General features: G+C 41.2%; 1 protein-coding gene across 2 annotated transcripts in view; it reads right to left on the bottom strand.

Moving 5' to 3' along the window:
* LOC128622030 (ceramide transfer protein) overlaps positions 1-19,399 on the bottom strand; it is a 42,712-nt gene that overhangs the window by 3,153 nt on the left and 20,160 nt on the right. The window contains exons 4-17 of one of the 2 annotated variants that reach the window (XM_053648207.1): positions 14,496-14,603; positions 13,855-13,993; positions 12,494-12,577; positions 11,800-11,957; positions 9,769-9,861; positions 8,178-8,264; positions 6,923-7,015; positions 6,658-6,741; positions 6,178-6,273; positions 5,577-5,709; positions 4,111-4,181; positions 3,901-4,029; positions 589-718; positions 264-399 (exon numbers count right to left, since the gene is read on the bottom strand). In XM_053648207.1, coding sequence (XP_053504182.1) covers positions 272-399; positions 589-718; positions 3,901-4,029; positions 4,111-4,181; positions 5,577-5,709; positions 6,178-6,273; positions 6,658-6,741; positions 6,923-7,015; positions 8,178-8,264; positions 9,769-9,861; positions 11,800-11,957; positions 12,494-12,577; positions 13,855-13,993; positions 14,496-14,603 — 1,533 coding nt within the window. In that variant the 3' untranslated portion in view covers positions 264-271. The remainder of the gene's footprint in view (positions 1-263; positions 400-588; positions 719-3,900; positions 4,030-4,110; positions 4,182-5,576; positions 5,710-6,177; positions 6,274-6,657; positions 6,742-6,922; positions 7,016-8,177; positions 8,265-9,768; positions 9,862-11,799; positions 11,958-12,493; positions 12,578-13,854; positions 13,994-14,495; positions 14,604-19,399) is intronic. The other variant, XM_053648208.1, reaches the window with a different exon arrangement.

The following is a 19,399-nucleotide window of genomic DNA, read 5'->3' as shown; positions in this document are numbered from 1 at the left end:
CATTTATCAATCAATCCACATATCTACCCATGTACCATCACTCCATCCAACCATTACTCCATCCATCCATCCATCCCCTACTGTACTACATCAGTAACACTGTCTGCCAGCTGAAGCCTAAAGTTAGTAGTTAAATTACAGTTTTTTTTTTGTTTTTTGTTTTTTTTAAGTGTCTTTATTACTAAAACAGTACATTTTGACTAAAGTGAAAGAATTTATGAGATCATCAGTTAGAGAGCAAGAGAAAGTTCTGGAAGATTCACCTGAGCTCTCAGAAGAGGATGGGCTTGCCGGCAGTTTTCTCCTGTACATAGCAGGTGAAACGCTTCAAGAATTTGGGGTATTCTCGCTTGGCTACGGCTCTCAGGACAGACGCAGGGGCCCAGCCTCCGGGATTTACTGCACCACAGCATGTTACCACAATATTCACAACACTGCAGTAACATTTCAACTCGAAATAATAAGCAATACATCTTCACATCAACATTATTATTATTATTATTATTATTAGTAGTAGTAGTAGTAGTAGTAGTCAAAATAATATCCTGCCAAACTCATTCTATGTACAGAAATGATGAAGTGACTCACCGTTGGCCACGTATGTGATTTTACACAGAATGTTGTCTCTGCTAATCTCTTTGTTGCCCTCTGGTGGACTGACCAGCGTCTGGCAGATCATGGCGATGTTGATTTTGGCACGGACGCACCTGCTGCTGGGCTAAAATTAACAATACAGTGGGAATATTTAGTGAGGGAAAAGTGCACACTTCCCTCAGACCTTTTCTCCAAAAAGTGGAAGCAAGTTACACTATCTCACAAAAGTGAGTACACCCCTCACATTTTTGTAAATATTTGATTCTATCTTTTCATGTGACAACACTGAAGAAATGACACTTTGCTACAATGTAAAGTAGTGAGTGTACAGCTTGTGTAACAGTGTAAATTTGCTGTCCCCTCAAAATAACTCAACACACAGCCATTAATGTCTAAACCACTGGCAACAAAAGTGAGTACACCCCTAAGTGAAAATGTCCAAATTGGGCCCAATTAGCCATTTTCCCTCCTCGGTGTCATGTGACTAGTGTTACAAGGTCTCAGGTGTGAATGGGGAGCAGGTGTGTTAAATTTGGTGTCATCGCTCTCACACTCCCTCATACTGGTCACTGGAAGTTCAACATGGCACCTCATGGCAAAGAACTCTCTGAGGATCTGAAAAAAGAATTGTTGCTCTACATAAAGATGGCCTAGGCTATAAGAAGATTGCCAAGACCCTGACACTGAGCTGCAGCACGGTGGCCAACACCATACAGCGGTTTAACAGGGCAGGTTCCACTCAGAACAGGCCTCGCCATGATCGACCAAAGATGTTGAGTGCACGTGCTCAGAGTCATATCCAGAGGCTGTGTTTGGGAAATAGACGCATGAGTGCTGCCAGCATTGCTGCAGAGGTTGAAGGGGTGGGGGGTCAGCCTGTCAGTGCTCAGACCATACGCCACACACTGCATCAAATTGGTCTGCATGGCTGTCGTCCCAGAAGGAAGCCTCTTCTAAAGATGATGCGCAAGAAAGCCCGCAAATAATTTGCTGAAGACAAGCAGACTAAGGACATGGATTACTGGAACCATGTCCTGTGATCTGATGAGTCCAAAATAACCTAATTTGTTCAGATGGTGTCAAGCGTGTGTGGCGGCAACCAGGTGAGGAGTACAAAGACAAGTGTGTCTTGTCTACAGTCAAGCATGGTGGTGGGAGTGTCATGGTCTGGGGCTGCATGAGTGCTGCCGGCACTGGGGAGGTATTGTTCATTGAGGGAACCATGAATGCCAACATGTACTGTGACATACTGAAGCAGAGAATGATCCCCTTCCTTCGGAGACTGGGCTGCAGGGCAGTATTCCAGCATGATAACGACCCCAAACACACCTCCAAGACAACCACTGCCTTGCTAAAGAAGCTGAGGGTGAAGGTGATGGACTGGCCAAGCATGTCTCCAGATCTAAACCCTATTGAGCATCTGTGGGGCATTCTCAAACTGAAGGTGGAGGAGCACAAGGTCTCTAACATCCACCAGCTCCGTGATGTCGTAATGGAATAGTGGAAGAGGACTCCAGTGGCAACCTGTGAAGCTCTGGTGAACTCCATGCCCAAGAGGGTTAAGGCAGTGCTGGAAAATAATGGTGGCCACACAAAATATTGACACTTTGGGCCCAATTTGGACATTTTCACTTAGGGGTGTACTCACTTTTGTTGTCAGCGGTTTAGACATTAATGGCTGTGTGTTGAGTTATTTTGAGGGGACAGCAAATTTACACTGTTACACAAGCTGTACACTCACTACTTTACATTGTAGCAAAGTGTCATTTCTTCAGTGTTGTCACATGAAAAGGTATAATCAAATATTTACAAAAATGTGAGGGGTGTACTTACTTTTGTGAGATACTGTATAAGCTGAATGTTAAAAGTCCTGAGAAATTGTTCGATAAAATTAAGTATTGCTTAGAAAGAAAGTAAGAAAGAAAGTTAAGAAGTAAAGTTAAAAAATTAGGAAATGAAGAAAGCAAGCAAGAAGGAAAGAAAGGAAGAAAAATGGCAAAAAAAAACTGAGTAGAAGGCAAGAAATAAATAAACAAAGAAAAAAAAAATGAATGAAAGAAAATACAAGTAAAAAAAAAAGAACTGGCTAGGAAAGGAAGAAGGAAAGTAGGCAAGAAAGAAAGAACTGAGAAAGAACAAAAGGTAAGAAATAAAGCAAGAAGGAAAGAAAGTAGAAACAGTAACAAAGAAAGAACTGAGTAGTAAAGAAAGAAGGAAATGAGCCAAGAAAGAAAGAACTGAGAAAGAACAAAGGCAAGAAATAACCAAAGAAATAAAGAAAAAGTAAGCAAGAAGGAAAGAAAGAAAAAACTGATGGAAAGAATGGAGGAAAAAGGCAAAAAAGAAAGAAATAGAGTAGAAGTAACAAAGAAAGAACTGAGTAGGCAAGAAGGAAAAAGAAAGAAGTGAGAAAAAGAAAAAGAATGAAAGAAAATACAACTACAAAAAAAGAGTTGGGTAGGAAAGGAAGAAGGAAAGTAGGCAAGAAAGAAAGAAGTGAGAAAGAATGAAGGCAAGAAATAAAGAAAGAAGTTAGGAAAGAAAGAAAAAACTGAAGGAAAGAAAAAAGAAAGATAAGAGAGAGTAGAAGCAACAAAGAAAGAACCGAGTAGGCAAGAATGACAACAAAAGAAGTGAGAAAAAGACGGCAAGAAAGAAAGAAAAAGAAAATACAAGTAAAAAAGGAATTGGCTAGGAAAGTAAGAAGGAAAGGAGGCAAGAGAGAAAGAAGTGAGAAAGAACGAAGGCAAGAAATAAATAAATAAAGAAAGAAAGAAAGAACTGAACAGGAAAGGAAGAAGGAAAGGAGGCAAGAGAGAAAGAAGTGAGAAAGAACGAAGGCAAGAAATAAAGAAAGAAAGAAAAAGAAAGAACTGAACAGGAAAGGAAGAAGGAAAGGAGGCAAGAGAGAAAGAAGTGAGAAAGAACGAAGGCAATAAATAAGTAAATAAATAAAGAAAGAACTGAACAGGAAAGGAAGAAGGAAAGGAGGCAAGAGAGAAAGAAGTGAGAAAGAACGAAGGCAAGAAAGAAAAAAAGAAAGAAGAATCTCAGCAGGTTTTGTTAAAGGCCATATTTGCATATTTCTACTTCCTGTGATGTATCCGTACTTCAAAAGCTAATATCATGATAAAGCTTACACAATAATTCATCCAGCCCTCGCGGGTCTTTTTTCTCTTTCTACCCATCTGTGAATGTTTAACAGCGTGCTGATGTTTATATGGTACACAGCTGTTCTCTTCCACACGCCCCATACAGCTGTGTACACACCGTGCAATCATACACTCCCGTCTTTATTTTTTTTACCTGGGCGTTGTCGTGATCAACAGAGAAGTTGCACACAATCCACGTGTCGGGGTCGTTCTCATTGCTGGCCATGATTTTACGGATCGCCGATAAATACAGCACGTCTCTCTGTGACGCAGGCCACACCCTCTGCAAGAGATAAACCAATCAGCAGGTCAGAAACTACCTCAGTCATTAACACGGTGTCGTGCTGACCGTCGGCCGCCTCACCTTGTGCGTCTGGTAGATAATTATGGCGTTATCTGACAACGTCTCCACGATGCTGAAGTTTTCAACAGTAGCTGGGGATGAAAAGAAGGAGAGACTGTTTAATAATATCAAAACGAACAAAACCTGTATTAACAATAAAAAATTATTACATCAGAAGGTTTGAATGTTTTAAGGAATAAAACACTTCAATGATTATTTTCCTCGAACAGTACGTCCCAGAGTGTTTAATTCTTCTAATACTACAGTAATCTGCAGTTACAGATCGCTTTTAAAAAACAAACCACCTTTTATCCATTTACAGTTAATGTTCTTCCTCTTTAGGGTCATCATACAACAATGCAGCTGGTCATGTTGGGTACGAAGACAAGCATGAGAGAGTGAGAGAGAGAGAAAGAAAGAAAGAAAAATGAGTAGGAAAGAAAGAAAAAGAAAAGTGAGTAGGAAAGAAAGAAAGAAAATAAAGACAGAAAAAGAAAAAGAACTGAGTAGGAAAAAAGAAAGAAGGGAAGTAAGGGAAAGGAAGGCAAGAAAGAGAAGGAAAGAAAAAGAAAGAAAGATGGCAAGCAAGCACACAAGAAAGAAAAAGAATTGAATAGGACAACGAAAGAAGGGAAGCAAGACGAAGGCAAGAATTGAGTAGAAATGAAAGAAAGAAAGAATGAAAGAAGGGAAGCAAGGGAAAAAAAAAAGAAATGAGTAGGAAAGAAAAAGAAAAATGAGTAGGAAAGAAAGAAAAAGAAAAATGAGTAGGAAAGAAAGAAAGGAGTAGGAAAGAAAGAAAGGAGTAGGAAAGAGAAAGGAAGAAAGAATTGAGTAGGAAAGAAAGAAGGGAAGTAGGAGTCCCTGTGTGAGGAAGAATAATGTATTTGAACAAGTGCATTAATAAAGAGCTCGTAAAAGTAATTTCCCTTACAGCCGGAACACACAAGAGAGTGTGTTTGAAGTTCTCTACTGAAACTCATTTGGCTCATTTTTCTGGAACATGCTAAAGCTAGCTGTCAACTTTAGCGTGCTGGTGTTCTGTTGTTTTTTTTTTTGTTTTAATCAGAATGAATGATGAATGATGGGTATTCACTGACCCCAGACAACTGCATTACAGTTTTATGTAAAGTACCCATCAGGCCACGCTGGTGCGTTTGCTCTGACATCCCTCTGCTATAAATGAACTTTAACTGAAGCCAATGAGTGTTGATCAAAGTCAAAGAAAAAGTGCATTAGAGGGACATAAAGAGAAAAATATGGAGATATTAAGTTGATAACAAGCCTGAAATCTGATCACAGCCTGAGATTTGAGACATGTAATCAGTTTTATTATCTGTGCTAACTCGACCAGAGAGAGAGAGAGAGAGAGAAGGAGCAAGAGAGAGAGAGGAGAGAGAGAGAGAGCTCAGACTCTTTCATGATGTGATACTGTGTGTGTGTGTGTGTGTGTGTGTGTGTGTGTGTGTGTGTGTGTGTGTACTCACTTTCCCAGTCATTGCGGACTTCCGTATCCCAGAAGTAATGGCACACCTCGTGACCTGTGACCCCTTTCACTGCATGTGTGGCTTTCAGAGGGTCCAACACGATGCCGTTCTCCTCTACCTCTCTCCTGTACACCTACACACACATTATTGATCTCATTGTTAGTCAACAAATCTGTAGTTTATTAGGTATTAGACAGATGTGACCACTGTTCCCTTTACGATCTGATGATGCTCCCATGCAGAAAAAAATTAAATCTCCACAAAATGCAGACACAAAAACCTAAATACTAAAGTAAAACAGACCTTTTTTACATTCCTGGGTTACAAATGCAGAAGCGCAAGTGGGAGTGTTTCCAAACAAACAAACAAGAAATCTGTCGTCCTCGTTGGGACCAGCCAAATGTCCCCACAAGGCCATAACCATCAGATTATTCCCGTCCTTGTGGTGCACATCAAGCTATAATGTCAGGTTACGTTGTTTTATCAGCTTTTGTCTAGCAGCAAATCAGCCTCCGTTACTAGCTAGCTCATGCTTAGCGTCTATAGTTTCCAGCTACCTAGCGACAGTGTTTTAACCGTTTGAACCTCCTACTCTCCTCACCTTCATCTCTCCTTCCTCGACCACTAGCTGCCAGTTCGCATCTCCGCCCACATCCTGCAGGGAGTAGGTCATGTGACTCTGTACCATCTCCTCCACCTGTCAGAAAAACAGGAAGTTGGAAAGGAAGAGGAAAAATTGTTAGCGTCTGACATTTTCAGGGGGCCCGCATACACAGTAATGACCAATCAGAATCGAGAATCCGACAGTGCTGCAGTAGAAAAGAGATCATTCTGATATTTGGAGCAAGTACATGAAGATTTGGGAATTTCACGCAAGACAGACTGGTGTTGAGTTCTAGCTATATTAGCCTCGTACAGTCTTCTAGGCTATTCCTTTTTTTCTGGCAGGTAAGTGAGACTGTTTAAATTGTATAAAATGTCAGTGTTGAAGTGTCGGGGTCGAAGCCGAACAGAATCATCACGCGTCATGCCATTAATGCGAGTTAAACATGCTGTGGGCGCAGCTAGGGGGCGCTGTTACCTCAGCACTGAACGCGTGCTCGTGATGACACACGGGACCGAGCACTACATCACAGGATAGAGGGGGGGAGGGCGGAGTCGGGGGCTGGAGCACAGAGACAGGATGGAGAGAAAGTGAGAAAATTCACAGTGAGTGATTGTGGAATGGAAGTCGGACTAAGACAGGAATACAAGCTGCAATGACGCGTGCAAATTCACGATCAGGGAAGAAACACGCGATGACGCCGTTCCTTCACGGCAGGTTAAGCTAAACATGGTTGTCTCACCTTCTCGGCGAATCGGTGGGTGCCCATCGTGGAATAGATGTCTCCGCAAGGCATCGGGCTAGGCCTCTGTATCCGACACTTTTCCGTCTGAGTCTACAAAACATACAATCACATGATCAAAGCTCTGCTCACGCTTCGTAGTGCCATACAAGTACACAAGACAAACCAGGAGTGTGACGTCGTACGACAGGATATCAAATTTCTGAGAATTTATTCAGTAAGATAAGTCCATACAGCAAACTTTTTGCTTAATACAGAACCTTCCCCTTTAGACTGACATGAAACGGCTGGTCTTGACTACCGTCTGTGACTAAGTACGGAATAGAATAAATGCCGATGGTGTAACATTTCTTGATCGACTGATCGTTAGCCGAAATATCAGTGCAGTTTATTAGGTGCTAGACAGGGGAGTCTGATGATGCTCCCATGCAGAAGAAAATCAAATCCACGCAGAGTGCAGGCACAAAATCATATATATGTGAATTTTAAATTGTCTTTTTTTTTTTTTTTTACACTTCCGTGTAACTTGCGATCGTTGCACCATTCTTAAACAATTCTGGCAAACATCCACACTTGTGCTTCCACTGATATACTTGTGAGAATGAAATGGCACTGTGCTGTGACTACTCTAAAACCACAGGTTGTAACTAGCGACATTAGCTGTGAGCTTAGCAAGCCACAGTTTGTACAGCTAACTGTTATGGGATATTTCTGCTCAAATGACGGAATGGTCCGTGTAACAGAAATAGGGTTGACTCTGCAAGAGCCCCACTTTATGAGGGTCATGATGGTTCCGCCTGTTTATCTCGAAAATCTGACGTGTCAAAACAGCCTATGAATCGGAAAATAATATCTTTGTTCGAGAACCTGATCTGTGTATTAGTGACATCGCTAGTGTTGTTCTGTATGCTTTCAGTGGACGTTTTTAAGTGAAGAGGGAGATCTAGCGGACTAGCTGTGTAGAAGACAGAGGTCTAAACGTAACGTGCTTGTTTATTCAAAAGGTGCAAAGTTTTTTTTTGTTTATCAGTGCAGTCAATTACATCTGTTACGTCGTTACGTTTATAGGTGCTTTAACGGAAGCACTAACGGGAACCAACTTGTTTCGTGGACTTTCCACAACTAGAAACGGATTTTTTTAAATTATTATTTTTATTTATTTTTAAGTACGACATGAAATTCTTTGATGAATAAATAATCGTAATGGTCAGCAAATCGCTGTGGTGGAAGTGATTGGAGAAATAGTTTTGCAAACCTGTTCCTCTATTTTGTCTTGTCTGTCCAGCGCGGCTTCCACTGCATCGAAGAACTCATCCTCGTTTATGAGACTGTTCGGGCCCTCCTGAGGTCGGAGAGAGAGAGAGAGAGAGACAGAGTGCGCTAGTCATGACTCACAGAAATGCTTTCAACATCAGGGGATGGAGATAAAAGCGATCATATCAGTGAGGAGTAAACAGGATAAACATGTTCCCCAGAACTAAGATATTATCTACCAGGCATTTGGATCAAAAATGAAATGAAGATTTATGCATATTTAGGATGAAACATTAATAAGCTAAGCAGCATACAGGTTAATTTTCGATTAAATTAAACATTTGGTAAGGGGGTGGAAACTCTCCAGGGAGAAAGGACAATTTGCAGTTCGCAGCCAATTTCAAAAAGTGACCACACTTGAAGATCTAAACCAGCGCTTCTTATCAGCTCCAACATTATGGTTCAACATGGTCCTCGTGTAATAAATACGCAGAGGAAATGGAGCCATAAAATGAAACTTTACGAGCAGATAAAAACCTGAAAATCACTCGCTTTAAACAGGTAGTGCACTAGATAGTGTGGAGAAACCGTTATTTGAGGACGGTAAAGACGAAGCTTCTGAATACTAAGCAGAAAAACTAATAACATACAGTACAGTAACAAACGACTTTATGTCAGTGTCGTAACCCCGGATCAAACTACAGTACGTAAGCACAGTTTTGCTGATTAAACGGTTATTGGCAATAATCCTGGTCGCGTCCGTCTCGGGAATGGCTGAGAAGGGACCACTGTCGTTATACGGTACGAGAGCGGCCTCTAGAGGCGGAATAAAAACTAGCGCTGACAAATTTGTCATGTTATTTGAAGCGTTTTTTAAAAATTCATTTTGGATGTCTCCATTTTTATTTGTCATTCGGAGCATTACTTTTCGGTTTGGTTTGGATACATTTTATTTACTTATATATTCATTAATAGCTAATATATTAATATTGATATGTATTTCATTTTTAAAAAGTACAGTACGTTTACATGGTACAGCCAGTACTGTTTATTTTTGTAATAAAAGTTCATTCCGCATCAATTTTAAAAACTATCGGATAATTAATCCGTTATTGACAGGTAGGTACCGCCCGACTTAGTTATCGGTATCCTTAAAATCCACTATCGGTCGACCTTTACCCTCCAAGTGCATTTAAGGCTCTGGATTTGCATTTGTCGTTCTTATCAGCAATCAGAAGTAATGTATAAGGAATACTTATAAGTGGTTACTTATTAATTTTTTTGTCATGCTTTAACATGACAACTGAATAACAAGCTGAAATTTTAAAAGGTGTCATTCGCTATGCAAATTAATACCCCAAAGATGAAATTCTGCCATCGCATTTTTGTTCAATCTGGAGACAAGACATTTTTACTTAAAGAAGGCATTACAGCTCAAATATTATAACAATATTAAGTACTTATACTTAACAATCCAATACACTCATGTTAAACTCTAACCTTCCTGATAGCTGCGTAGTGAAAAAATGAAGGTTATTCAGCTGCATCATTTATTAAATAAATAAATAAACAAATAAATAAATAAAGCCCACCTCATAGTCCGGGCCTCCGAAATGAGATTTCTTCTTGAGCTCGGACAATGCCGTTTTATAGGCCTCCTCCACTCTCCTCCTTTTCTCTGTCTCCTACAGACAGACAGGAAGCGCCATTGAGAACGAGAGGAATGAACCAGAGAAATGGAAAGCGTATGTGGGAGGGTGAGAGAAAGAATGAAGGAGATACAGAGAGCAAGAGTCACATAAAAAGATACGCTTCTTATATCGCCAATCATTTATTAACAAGTAACCACATTCCCATGTATCGGTATCAGCATTCTGCAGTTTAAAAAAACTAAATATACATGTTTACCGAATTCTACTACATAATTATTAAGCGCCGTTGCTACATAATCCATAAATGTCTGCTCTTAATGCTTCATGACAGGTTTGCACACGTCAAACTAACTAATAAATCATTCGAATTAATGACTGACGAGTCACTGGACATCCGTGGCTCAAGCCCACATCTACACAACCATAACAGTTCTGTTATCACTGTAGGTTTTATTTTATTTTATTTTTAAACAGAGAACCGTGCTGTATTACAGCATTCGGGATGTAACCGAATATAAATATACTCCATTACTGTGAACGAATAGATAACGTGTTCTAAACAAATACAAGAACGAATTTGTGGGTTTGTTGTTTATTTGAAAAGCTTACCTGAAACGTTGGCGTCTAATTGTGACTAGAAGGGTTTTTTTTTTTACTTTCACTTTAAGACAAGCGAGCGGACGGATATGAAGTGTTTATTCACTCATCCTTAGTAACTGCCTGATCAGGGCCAGGGTGTTTAAACTGGCAGTGGTAGCTCAATGGTTAAGGCACTGCGCTAGCGGTCAGGTACTGGACTGAAAAGGTTTCTGGATAAAATCCCAGCATCGCTAAGCTCCCAATGTGAGCAAGACCCTAAACCCTCAAATTGCTCAGCTGTATTGGGGGGGCGGGAAAAGCGTTAGCTGAATAAGGTCGCATAAAATGTTTAAAATTAGGCTATTAAATTGTTTGTGAAATAGAACCATACCAGAAAATACACTATATGTGAGAAACTATGAGGACACCTGACCATCAGACCCACATATGTACTGTAGGTGATGGTCGGTGCAGGAATAAAAGCTTGGATGTATGAAGCACTAAACCGATGTGGATGCACAGCGTCTCACTGTCTTACACCTTTACACTCCAAGCAGCGCTGAAGACATTGGTTTTTGTATTTATAGAATGGCAGCACTATATAGACCGGCTCCTGCAGTCCAGCAAGCAAACGGCTCCTTTTCACCAGATCTGGTAGCAGTGACACACCACCACCACCTACTCACCACCTAATCTCCTGTTGTCTTGTCGCGGTGGACACTTGCCTTATTGTTTTCATGACAGAAAGTGGTGCTTCGCATTCTCATGTTCCCAGCAGGATTATTCAGATCAGCAGCCTGGCTCTAAAAGTCATTTTCCGCAACGATAATAGAATGATAGCTTTGTGTAGGCGCGAGTCACGGCGAAACGTCCGACTCGGTCATTTAACGCATAATAATTACCTTGCGTAACTCATTAAATAACAAAACAACTGCAAAACACAGTGACAGCGTGGGTATAAAGCATTGGATTAGAAACATACATGTATGATTTAAAAATTCGCCTCGACATTTAGGTTAAGACAGAGCTACGTCTTAGAAACATGACGAAAAAAACTTTAGCTCAGTGAAATGTTTTTCATTTGTACAGCATTCACCATTTTATTTGATTTATTTTAACAACAAGGCAAAAAAACAGAAATAGGTGGCACAGATCTCGGCAGATAGATCCTGAGCTTCGAGCTTCCCATGTTCTCCCAGCGTCCGTGTGGGGTTCCTCGGAGTTCTCCGACTTCCTCCGGTCTCCCAGAAACATGCCGGTATGTGGATCGGTGAATCTAAACTGCATCCTTTTTCTAAATTGAGAAAGTGTGTGGCTGTGTGTGTGTGTGCGCGCGCGTGTGTGAGAGAGAATGTCGTCCCCCCCACATCAGGTAACGCTTTTGTCCCGTACCTTATCCAGTCTCCTCTGCCAGCTGTCCTCTCTCTTCACCATCAGGTCAATGCAGTGCGAGAGCGTGGCCAGGATCCCCGCTGTAGTGGCTTTAAACGTGATCGCCTCGCCTTTAAAATCAATTCCGTTGAGGCCCTTAGTGCTCAGAGACTGGAACACTACGGAGACAAAAGTAACGATAACGATTACCGCATTCATGAAACGGATGTGAAAAAATGAGGCCCCCACCCTGCCCCCCCAAAAAAGCTTTTAATTCAAATTAAAGGGGAGGTTTGTCATTTTAAGAAACCTTTTCCCTCGGCCTATGAGGCGAATCCCGATTCCAAACCTTATCCCATTTCTGACTAAGCAAAATCACTCACTCTGTTGAAAAATATGCAGGCTTGGTTAAGTGATGGTGGGCAGAGCTAATTTCTGGGCCAGAAAAAAACAAAAAAAAAAACATAATAGACTAACCAAAAAAAAATAAAATAAAAAATCACCCAGATCCACTGCAAGGCAATAATGCAAATCACAGTTTTGAAGGCATCTTTTGAAATTAGATTAGGATTATAGGTTAGCAAACAATTTTAAAAATGACAAACCCCACCATTAAAGCTAAACGGCTAGTGTAAGACAAAAACAAACAAAACAAAACAAAAAAACACCCCAAGCAGGCTGCAGGATTTTGCCCAGGTGTTAATATGAAACTTACGCTTCTCTCTGCTGCCGTTGTGGTTGTGCAGGAACTCGCCATTAGTGCGAGTGGTAGGGAAGTCGTCTTCATCGTCCTCCACAACTGCATGAGGAGACACACACACACACACACACACACACACACACACACGGTTAGTATGAACTCAGAGACCCCAGTGGAAGTTGAAGGCACTGCCTAGAGCTGCCAGTACATCAGGCTGCACAGTGAGACAGCAAGTGTAGAAACTCAGTGTACCACACAGCACGACAATGGACCTGTTCATTCTTCACACACACACACACACACACACACAGACACACAGACACACAGACACACAGACAGAGAGAGAGAGAGAGAGAGAGAGAGAGAGAGAGAGGAAGCGGAAAAAGGAAATAATCGGAGGAGAGGCGAGATTGGAAAAAAGAAGAAAACAATGAGAGAGAAAGAAAGAGACGGAGCGATGACGAGGGGGAGGACTGAACAGACAAAAAGAAGTAGCTGATTGTGTGTGTGGAGAGAGAGAGAGAGAGACAGATAGAGAGAAGTGTAGAAGTGTAGAGTGAAAGTGAGAGAGGTGTATAAGTATAGAGTGAAAAAGTGAGAAAGTTAGAGGGAGAAAGTGTGTGAGAGAAAGTGAGAGAAAAAGAGAGAGAGAGAGAGAGAGAGAGAGAGAGCACACGTGAGCATGGAAGCGAGTGAGATGAGGTGGATCTTGCAGCGCGACATGGAGAGATCACCATGATGTGTTATCACGCCTGTTCTACGTACAAAACATGCAACTAATCAGTCAGCAGGTTCCGTGGTGCGGTCTTACGCAAAGCGGCGTCACAAACTCGCTTATTTTCCGTTCTATTCCTCTTACATCGCAGCACTTTCCCAAATAATTACTTTTTTCCATTTATTAAAGAACGACGTGCCGTACTTTTTAATCCAGTTATCGTTACGTTTAACGCCGTGGAACATCCGTGAAACAAGCTCGTGCCATCGCGTACATTATAGCTGCTATAACCAGCCGCTCTGTTATAAAGTCTGCTTTACCTCTGCTGACACTGGAGAAAAAAGAGAAAACCTCAGAGCATCAACAATTCCACACTGTTTGTGTGGAGCGTCCGCTGTACAGGTTCCTGTGAACGAGCTGTTGCTATAGAAACGATAACGTTGCAGAACGAGCGTGTTAAATATAAACCTGCGAATCTTTTTTTGCCCTGAAGCTGTCAGAGACGCTGTTATAGAAAATGAAATCAACGCCTTCCTGACCAATCAGATTCGAGAATTCGATAGAACACACTCACGAATTATATTACTCTAGGGTCGTAAGTGAAAGCTTTATTGTGATACAATGTGTTTATTGTGCGTGTGTGTGTGTGTGTGTCGCTCACTCTTATCCCTCTGCAGTTCATCTTTGGACACGGCGTCTGAGCAGGCATCGAAATATTTCTGTAGCGTGTCCACCTGCCTGCACAGGATGTCTCTGAACGTCTCCATCTCGGCTAGCTTCTCTCGCAGACTATGGCCCTTCTGCAAAACACACACACACACACACACACACACACACGCACACACGGAGTGAGAAAGGATTTACTGCAGGGTTATGGAGTTATGGAGCCTGTACTAGAGCTGGGCGATATGATCATATAATAACGATTTTGTGATAAATCATGTGGCAGTAAACCTCTCTGTAAGATCTCGGGTGTCTTCAGAACTTCAGACAGGAAGCAGATGATTTAATATGACAGTTTTGCGCTGATGTTTCACAGTTTGATCATTTTTTCTGCGGATATTTAATACAAATTTCAACACTGTTCTGCAGTTTCTGCTCGATACGCATGGTGTATTGTAGAAATGTGCGTCGTTATAGAGGATCGGTTTGTCGCATGCTAGCTTGGACTGTAAAGATCTCACTTATTTTTTAACTTGCAAACTCAGAACATGTAAGAGAGATGTGAAAAGTGTGAGAGTGAACGAAAGGCTGGAGCCGAGTGTGTGTGTGTGTGTGTGTGTGTGTGTGTGAGTTTCTCACCTTAAAAGAGGAGGTGGAGGTGGCGGAGTAGCTGCTGGTGGCTGAGGTGAGAGAGAGCATGGAGCCATGTCTCCTCAAACTGGATTCAGAACCATAACCGGACTCAGCCTGAGAGAGAGGGATAGAGAGGGAGAACGAGAGGGATAGAGAGAGAGACAGCACGAGAGAAAGAGAACGAGAGAAAGAGAAAAATAAAGACAGAGAGAGAACGTCATATCAAAGACCAAAAACAGCCTACCTTTATTAAGTTAATAAGACAAAAAAATAAATAAAACACCACATCATGTTACAGAGAAGTGCTGACACTGGAGAACAGAAAACAAAGATCTTTCTTTATTAAATAACGACTTATTAATATTTTTCACGCGTGTATTGTTCCGTCATCCGTACGTGCGTTTACTATAGAAACGATAATGCACTTCGATCAGAGCTGCTGTTCAGAGAAAAACTAATCAATCAAACAATAATCGCCTTCTGATCGATCGCATTCGAGAACTCAACAGCGCTACGATACAAGCGTCCAGTAACAAGGGATCTAAACGGCTGCTTTCTGTTTCGGACACGTTAGTACCGGTTGCCGTGGTTTCACAAACGAGCAACGCATCTTGCAACAGAATGTACATGAAAACCATTTGACTACAAATCTGATGGTCTGAGAGCCTCAGCTCCAGAAGAATCCTCCTGAGATTCAGATCATGAGTAACGGCTCAAAATGGAGCATGTTACACGGTGTAAAAAACACACACACACACACACACACACACACACACACACACACACGTGCACACCTGAGACGAGACGTGACGAGAGACAGAGCAAAACCCAGATTACTGTCTCAGCTCTTACACAAACACGGGTCTGATGCAACTCGTTTCTCAACGCGATCATCTGATGAAAGGACAGAAATCAAGCAACGGTGTCTGAAACACCGTGTGTGTGTGTGTGTGTGTGTGTGTGTGTGTGTGTGTGTGTGTTAGACGTTCCCTGCTCTGGTTAGAAAAAGCAGTCAGACACGAAAGCCCAGGAGCCGCAGGTCCCTCCCTCACACTGAACATGCTCCAACACGGCACGCTTGCGTAAATCCCGAGTGTGTCGCTAATGAGGGTTCATTTCTCAGCGCGGGTTACGACACGGGCGACACATCACAATATTCAGGGTGTGTTCCGAGGGCAATCGACTCGACTCCACCGGGCTCGGACGGCGTGTGTCAGGTGCCTGCTCAAGCTTTTTATCATTGTGGTATTGGATTTCCTCCACGAAAGTCTCCTTTTAAAGGCCTTTACGCTTTCTCTGCAACATGACAAGCGGCCAGTTTTATCTTAAGAGCAAGAAAGATGGGGGGGGGGGGGAAGGCTGAGGCTGGCGAGGGAACGAATTACACTCCCCTCCAAAACTATTGGAACAGCAAGGCCCAGACTGCTTAAGACATTTGTGTTTGTGATCAAAAGATCAGTATTTCAGCTTTTATTTCCTGGTATTTATACGCAGACGTGTTAAACGGCATAAAATTTTAAAAACACACATCACATTTTGTATCAGAATGTACCACCTGATTTGTAGGTGAGCAAAAATACTGGAACATGTGACTGACGGGCGTTTCTTGTTGCCCAGGTGTGTCCAGTTACACTGACTGTTTAAATGATTAATAGCTCTGAACGTCTTACTCTTGGTTGCAGCCTTCAGTTTCATCTGTGAAGACTGTCATTTTTGTTAAAAAGGATAAACCAACATGAAGATCAGAGAGATGTCTATGGGAAAAGGAACCTGAATTAGAAAGAAACCACAGGTGTATGGAGTAACAGTACCTCCTCCACAGAGCAGGGGTGAAGGCAACACGATGTTTTTGTTTGTTTTTAATGCACACAAAAATTCAGTCTGTGCACTTTTAATAAAACTCCAGGACTAATTATTGTGTGGAAAATATCTATTTTTTCATTTGTACATTTGAAAAGAGAAACATCTGCAATCTGACATCTTTAAGGTGAGAAATCTTTAGGTCTAATACAAAATAATATAGACAAATAAGTTATGATAAAAATATTTAAAATAAAAATAAAATCAATTCAAAAGACATGATTACATGATTGTGGAACACAAATATTTGTTTTGTCGCACAAAATTTTACATGGTTATATATTATAACCGTATTTCCATCAATTTTATAACGAAAACAAGATGGTTCTTAGTCATATGAACTATATAAAAATAGTCAAATAAATACGAAAATAAAAATAATTTTTTAAAAAAGGAAGGAACTTGTTTTTGGATTCATGAATACTGCAGCAATTTTGTATTTATTTGAGAAAGAAAATACAATATTTAATACACTATTTTTGCTGGAAAACGCAGTATTTTAACATTTGGGCCTCCAAATGCAATAAAAATCAGCGTTTCAGAAACCAACGCATCGGCACTGATAAGAGAACATCTAACAGACACCGGTTCCTCCTGCACCCTTTACAGCTAAGAGCAGCTTCCTGTTCACGCGTCCCGACTTTCAGCCGCAGACTCAGACCTCAGAGCAGAGCTGCTCTACTTCCACACTTGGAAACTGGAGAAGTGATGAACAGTGTTGCTGCTTTACCACTAGAGGGCAGTGATGTTTAGTCAGCGTTCAGTCTGAACATCTCCAGAGTTAACTCCAGTTCAAACCCAATCCTCCTAACACAGTCGGGCTGTCAGCTCGGCTCACGCTGACAGCCGAACATCGGTATGATCCAATCACAGGCCGGGAAGAGTCTGTGTTTATCTGATCGATCATTGTTAAAATCTAATAGCACAGAGTCAGCATCCTCTATATATATATATATTACACAGTATCTCACAAAAGTGAGTACACCCCTTACATTTTTGTAAATATTTGATTACATCATGACACTCCCACCACCATGCTTGACTGTAGGCAAGTCACACTTGTCTTTGTACTCCTCACCTGGTTGCCGCCACACACGCTTGACACCATCTGAACCAAATAAGTTTATCTTGGTCTCATCAGACCACAGGACATGGTTCCAGTAATCCATGTCCTTAGTCTGCTTGTCTTCAGCAAACTGTTTGCGGGCTTTCTTGTGCATCATCTTCAGAAGAGGCTTCCTTCTGGGACGACAGCCATGCAGAACAGTTTGATGCAGTGTGTGGCGTATGGTCTGAGCACTGACAGGCTGACCCCCCACCCCTTCAACCTCTGCAGCAATGCTGGCAGCACTCATACGTCTATTTCCCAAAGACAACCTCTGGATATGACGCTGAGCACGTGCACTCAACATCTTTGGTCGACCATGGCGAGGCCTGTTCTGAGTGGAACCTGTCCTGTTAAACCGCTGTATGGTCTTGGCCACCGTGCTGCAGCTCAGTGTCAGGGTCTTGACAATCTTCTTATAGCCTAGGCCATCTTTATGTAGAGCAACAATTCTTTTTTCAGATCCTCAGAGAGTTCTTTGCCATGAGGTGCCATGTTGAACTTCCAGTGACCAGTATGAGGGAGTGTGAGAGCGATGACACCAAATTTAACACACCTGCTCCCCATTCACACCTGAGACCTTGTAACACTAACAAGTCACATGACACCGGGGAGGGAAAATGGCTAATTGGGCCCAATTTGGACATTTTCACTTAGGGGTGTACTCACTTTTGTTGCCAGCAGTTTAGACATTAATGGCGGTGTGTTGAGTTATTTTGAGGGGACAGCAAATTTACACTGTTACACAAGCTGTACACTCACTACTTTACATTGTAGCAAAGTGTCATTTCTTCAGTGTTGTCACATGAAAAGATATAATCAAATATTTACAAAAATGTGAGGGGTGTACTCACTTTTGTGAGATACTGTATGTATGTATGTATGTATGTATCTATCTATCTATCTCTATCTAATATATATATTTACATACATATATACATACATACAGTATACATATATATATATAGAAAGAGAGAGAGAGAGCATGCTGCACTGTTGAACTGTGGCCTACAATGAGTGAAAATGTATACGGGTGAGTGTGTGTGTGGTCTACGGTGTGAAGGGCAGGCACTTTAAATCAGTGATATAGTTTTTAAAAAAAAAAAAAAAAAAGAAAAAGAAAAAGGATGAAATGTGTTTACTCTGAATCGGGTTGGGCTCCATAAATCTCTCTCTCTCACACACACACACACCATTTCCTCCAAATTACACACCTATTGTGTTAGTAAAGTGTTTATGTAGTGTGTGTGGAAGACTCCCTGTCTCCCAATTTCTCACTCCGGATTGTATGCGTGTGTGCATGAGTGTTTTCATGTAGGTGTCTGTAACTGTATATGCATGCATGTGACACCCATACTAAGAAACTGAAAAGAATACCTGGGGTACATGTTTCGGTATGTGTGACTTACATTTGCAGGATGTGGTGCGTGTGTGTAACAACACCCAGCCTGTCATACTGAGACCACACACAGACACATGTAAAGATCACATCATTTGCACTGTTGAGGCTGTCAATCAAGCAAGCCGATTATAATATTAGGCCACGCCCACTCGGACGCAGTTCTGTCTGATCAGGGAATCGGGCTGGTGTTTAAAGGATGAGGTCACGTGCTGTTATTCTGAATCGTGTTCCCGAATTTTTTTAATTCTTGATAATCTTAGAAAATAGATGGTTTATTTTAGTTTGTAGTTATTCTCAGCTCAGTTTATCCTATTGAAAGGACGGACTTTATAACCTCAACTACGTTTTTGCCTCTAAACTACAAAAAAAAAAAACAACAACAACAAAAAAAAAAACACTAATTACTTAGAATAATAAGTATATAATTAAATTAACAGATACTTTTTTTTTTTTTAAAAAACCCAACAACAACAAAAAAAAACTGGCCTGAAAACCACCAAGTTTTTTTTTTTTCTTTTTAACTATTATTATTATTTATTTACT

The sequence above is a fragment of the Ictalurus furcatus genome, chromosome 18 (assembly GCF_023375685.1).
Source record: "Ictalurus furcatus strain D&B chromosome 18, Billie_1.0, whole genome shotgun sequence".
NCBI classification, from domain to species: domain Eukaryota; kingdom Metazoa; phylum Chordata; class Actinopteri; order Siluriformes; family Ictaluridae; genus Ictalurus; species Ictalurus furcatus.
This window is presented reverse-complemented; position numbering and strand designations above follow the sequence as displayed.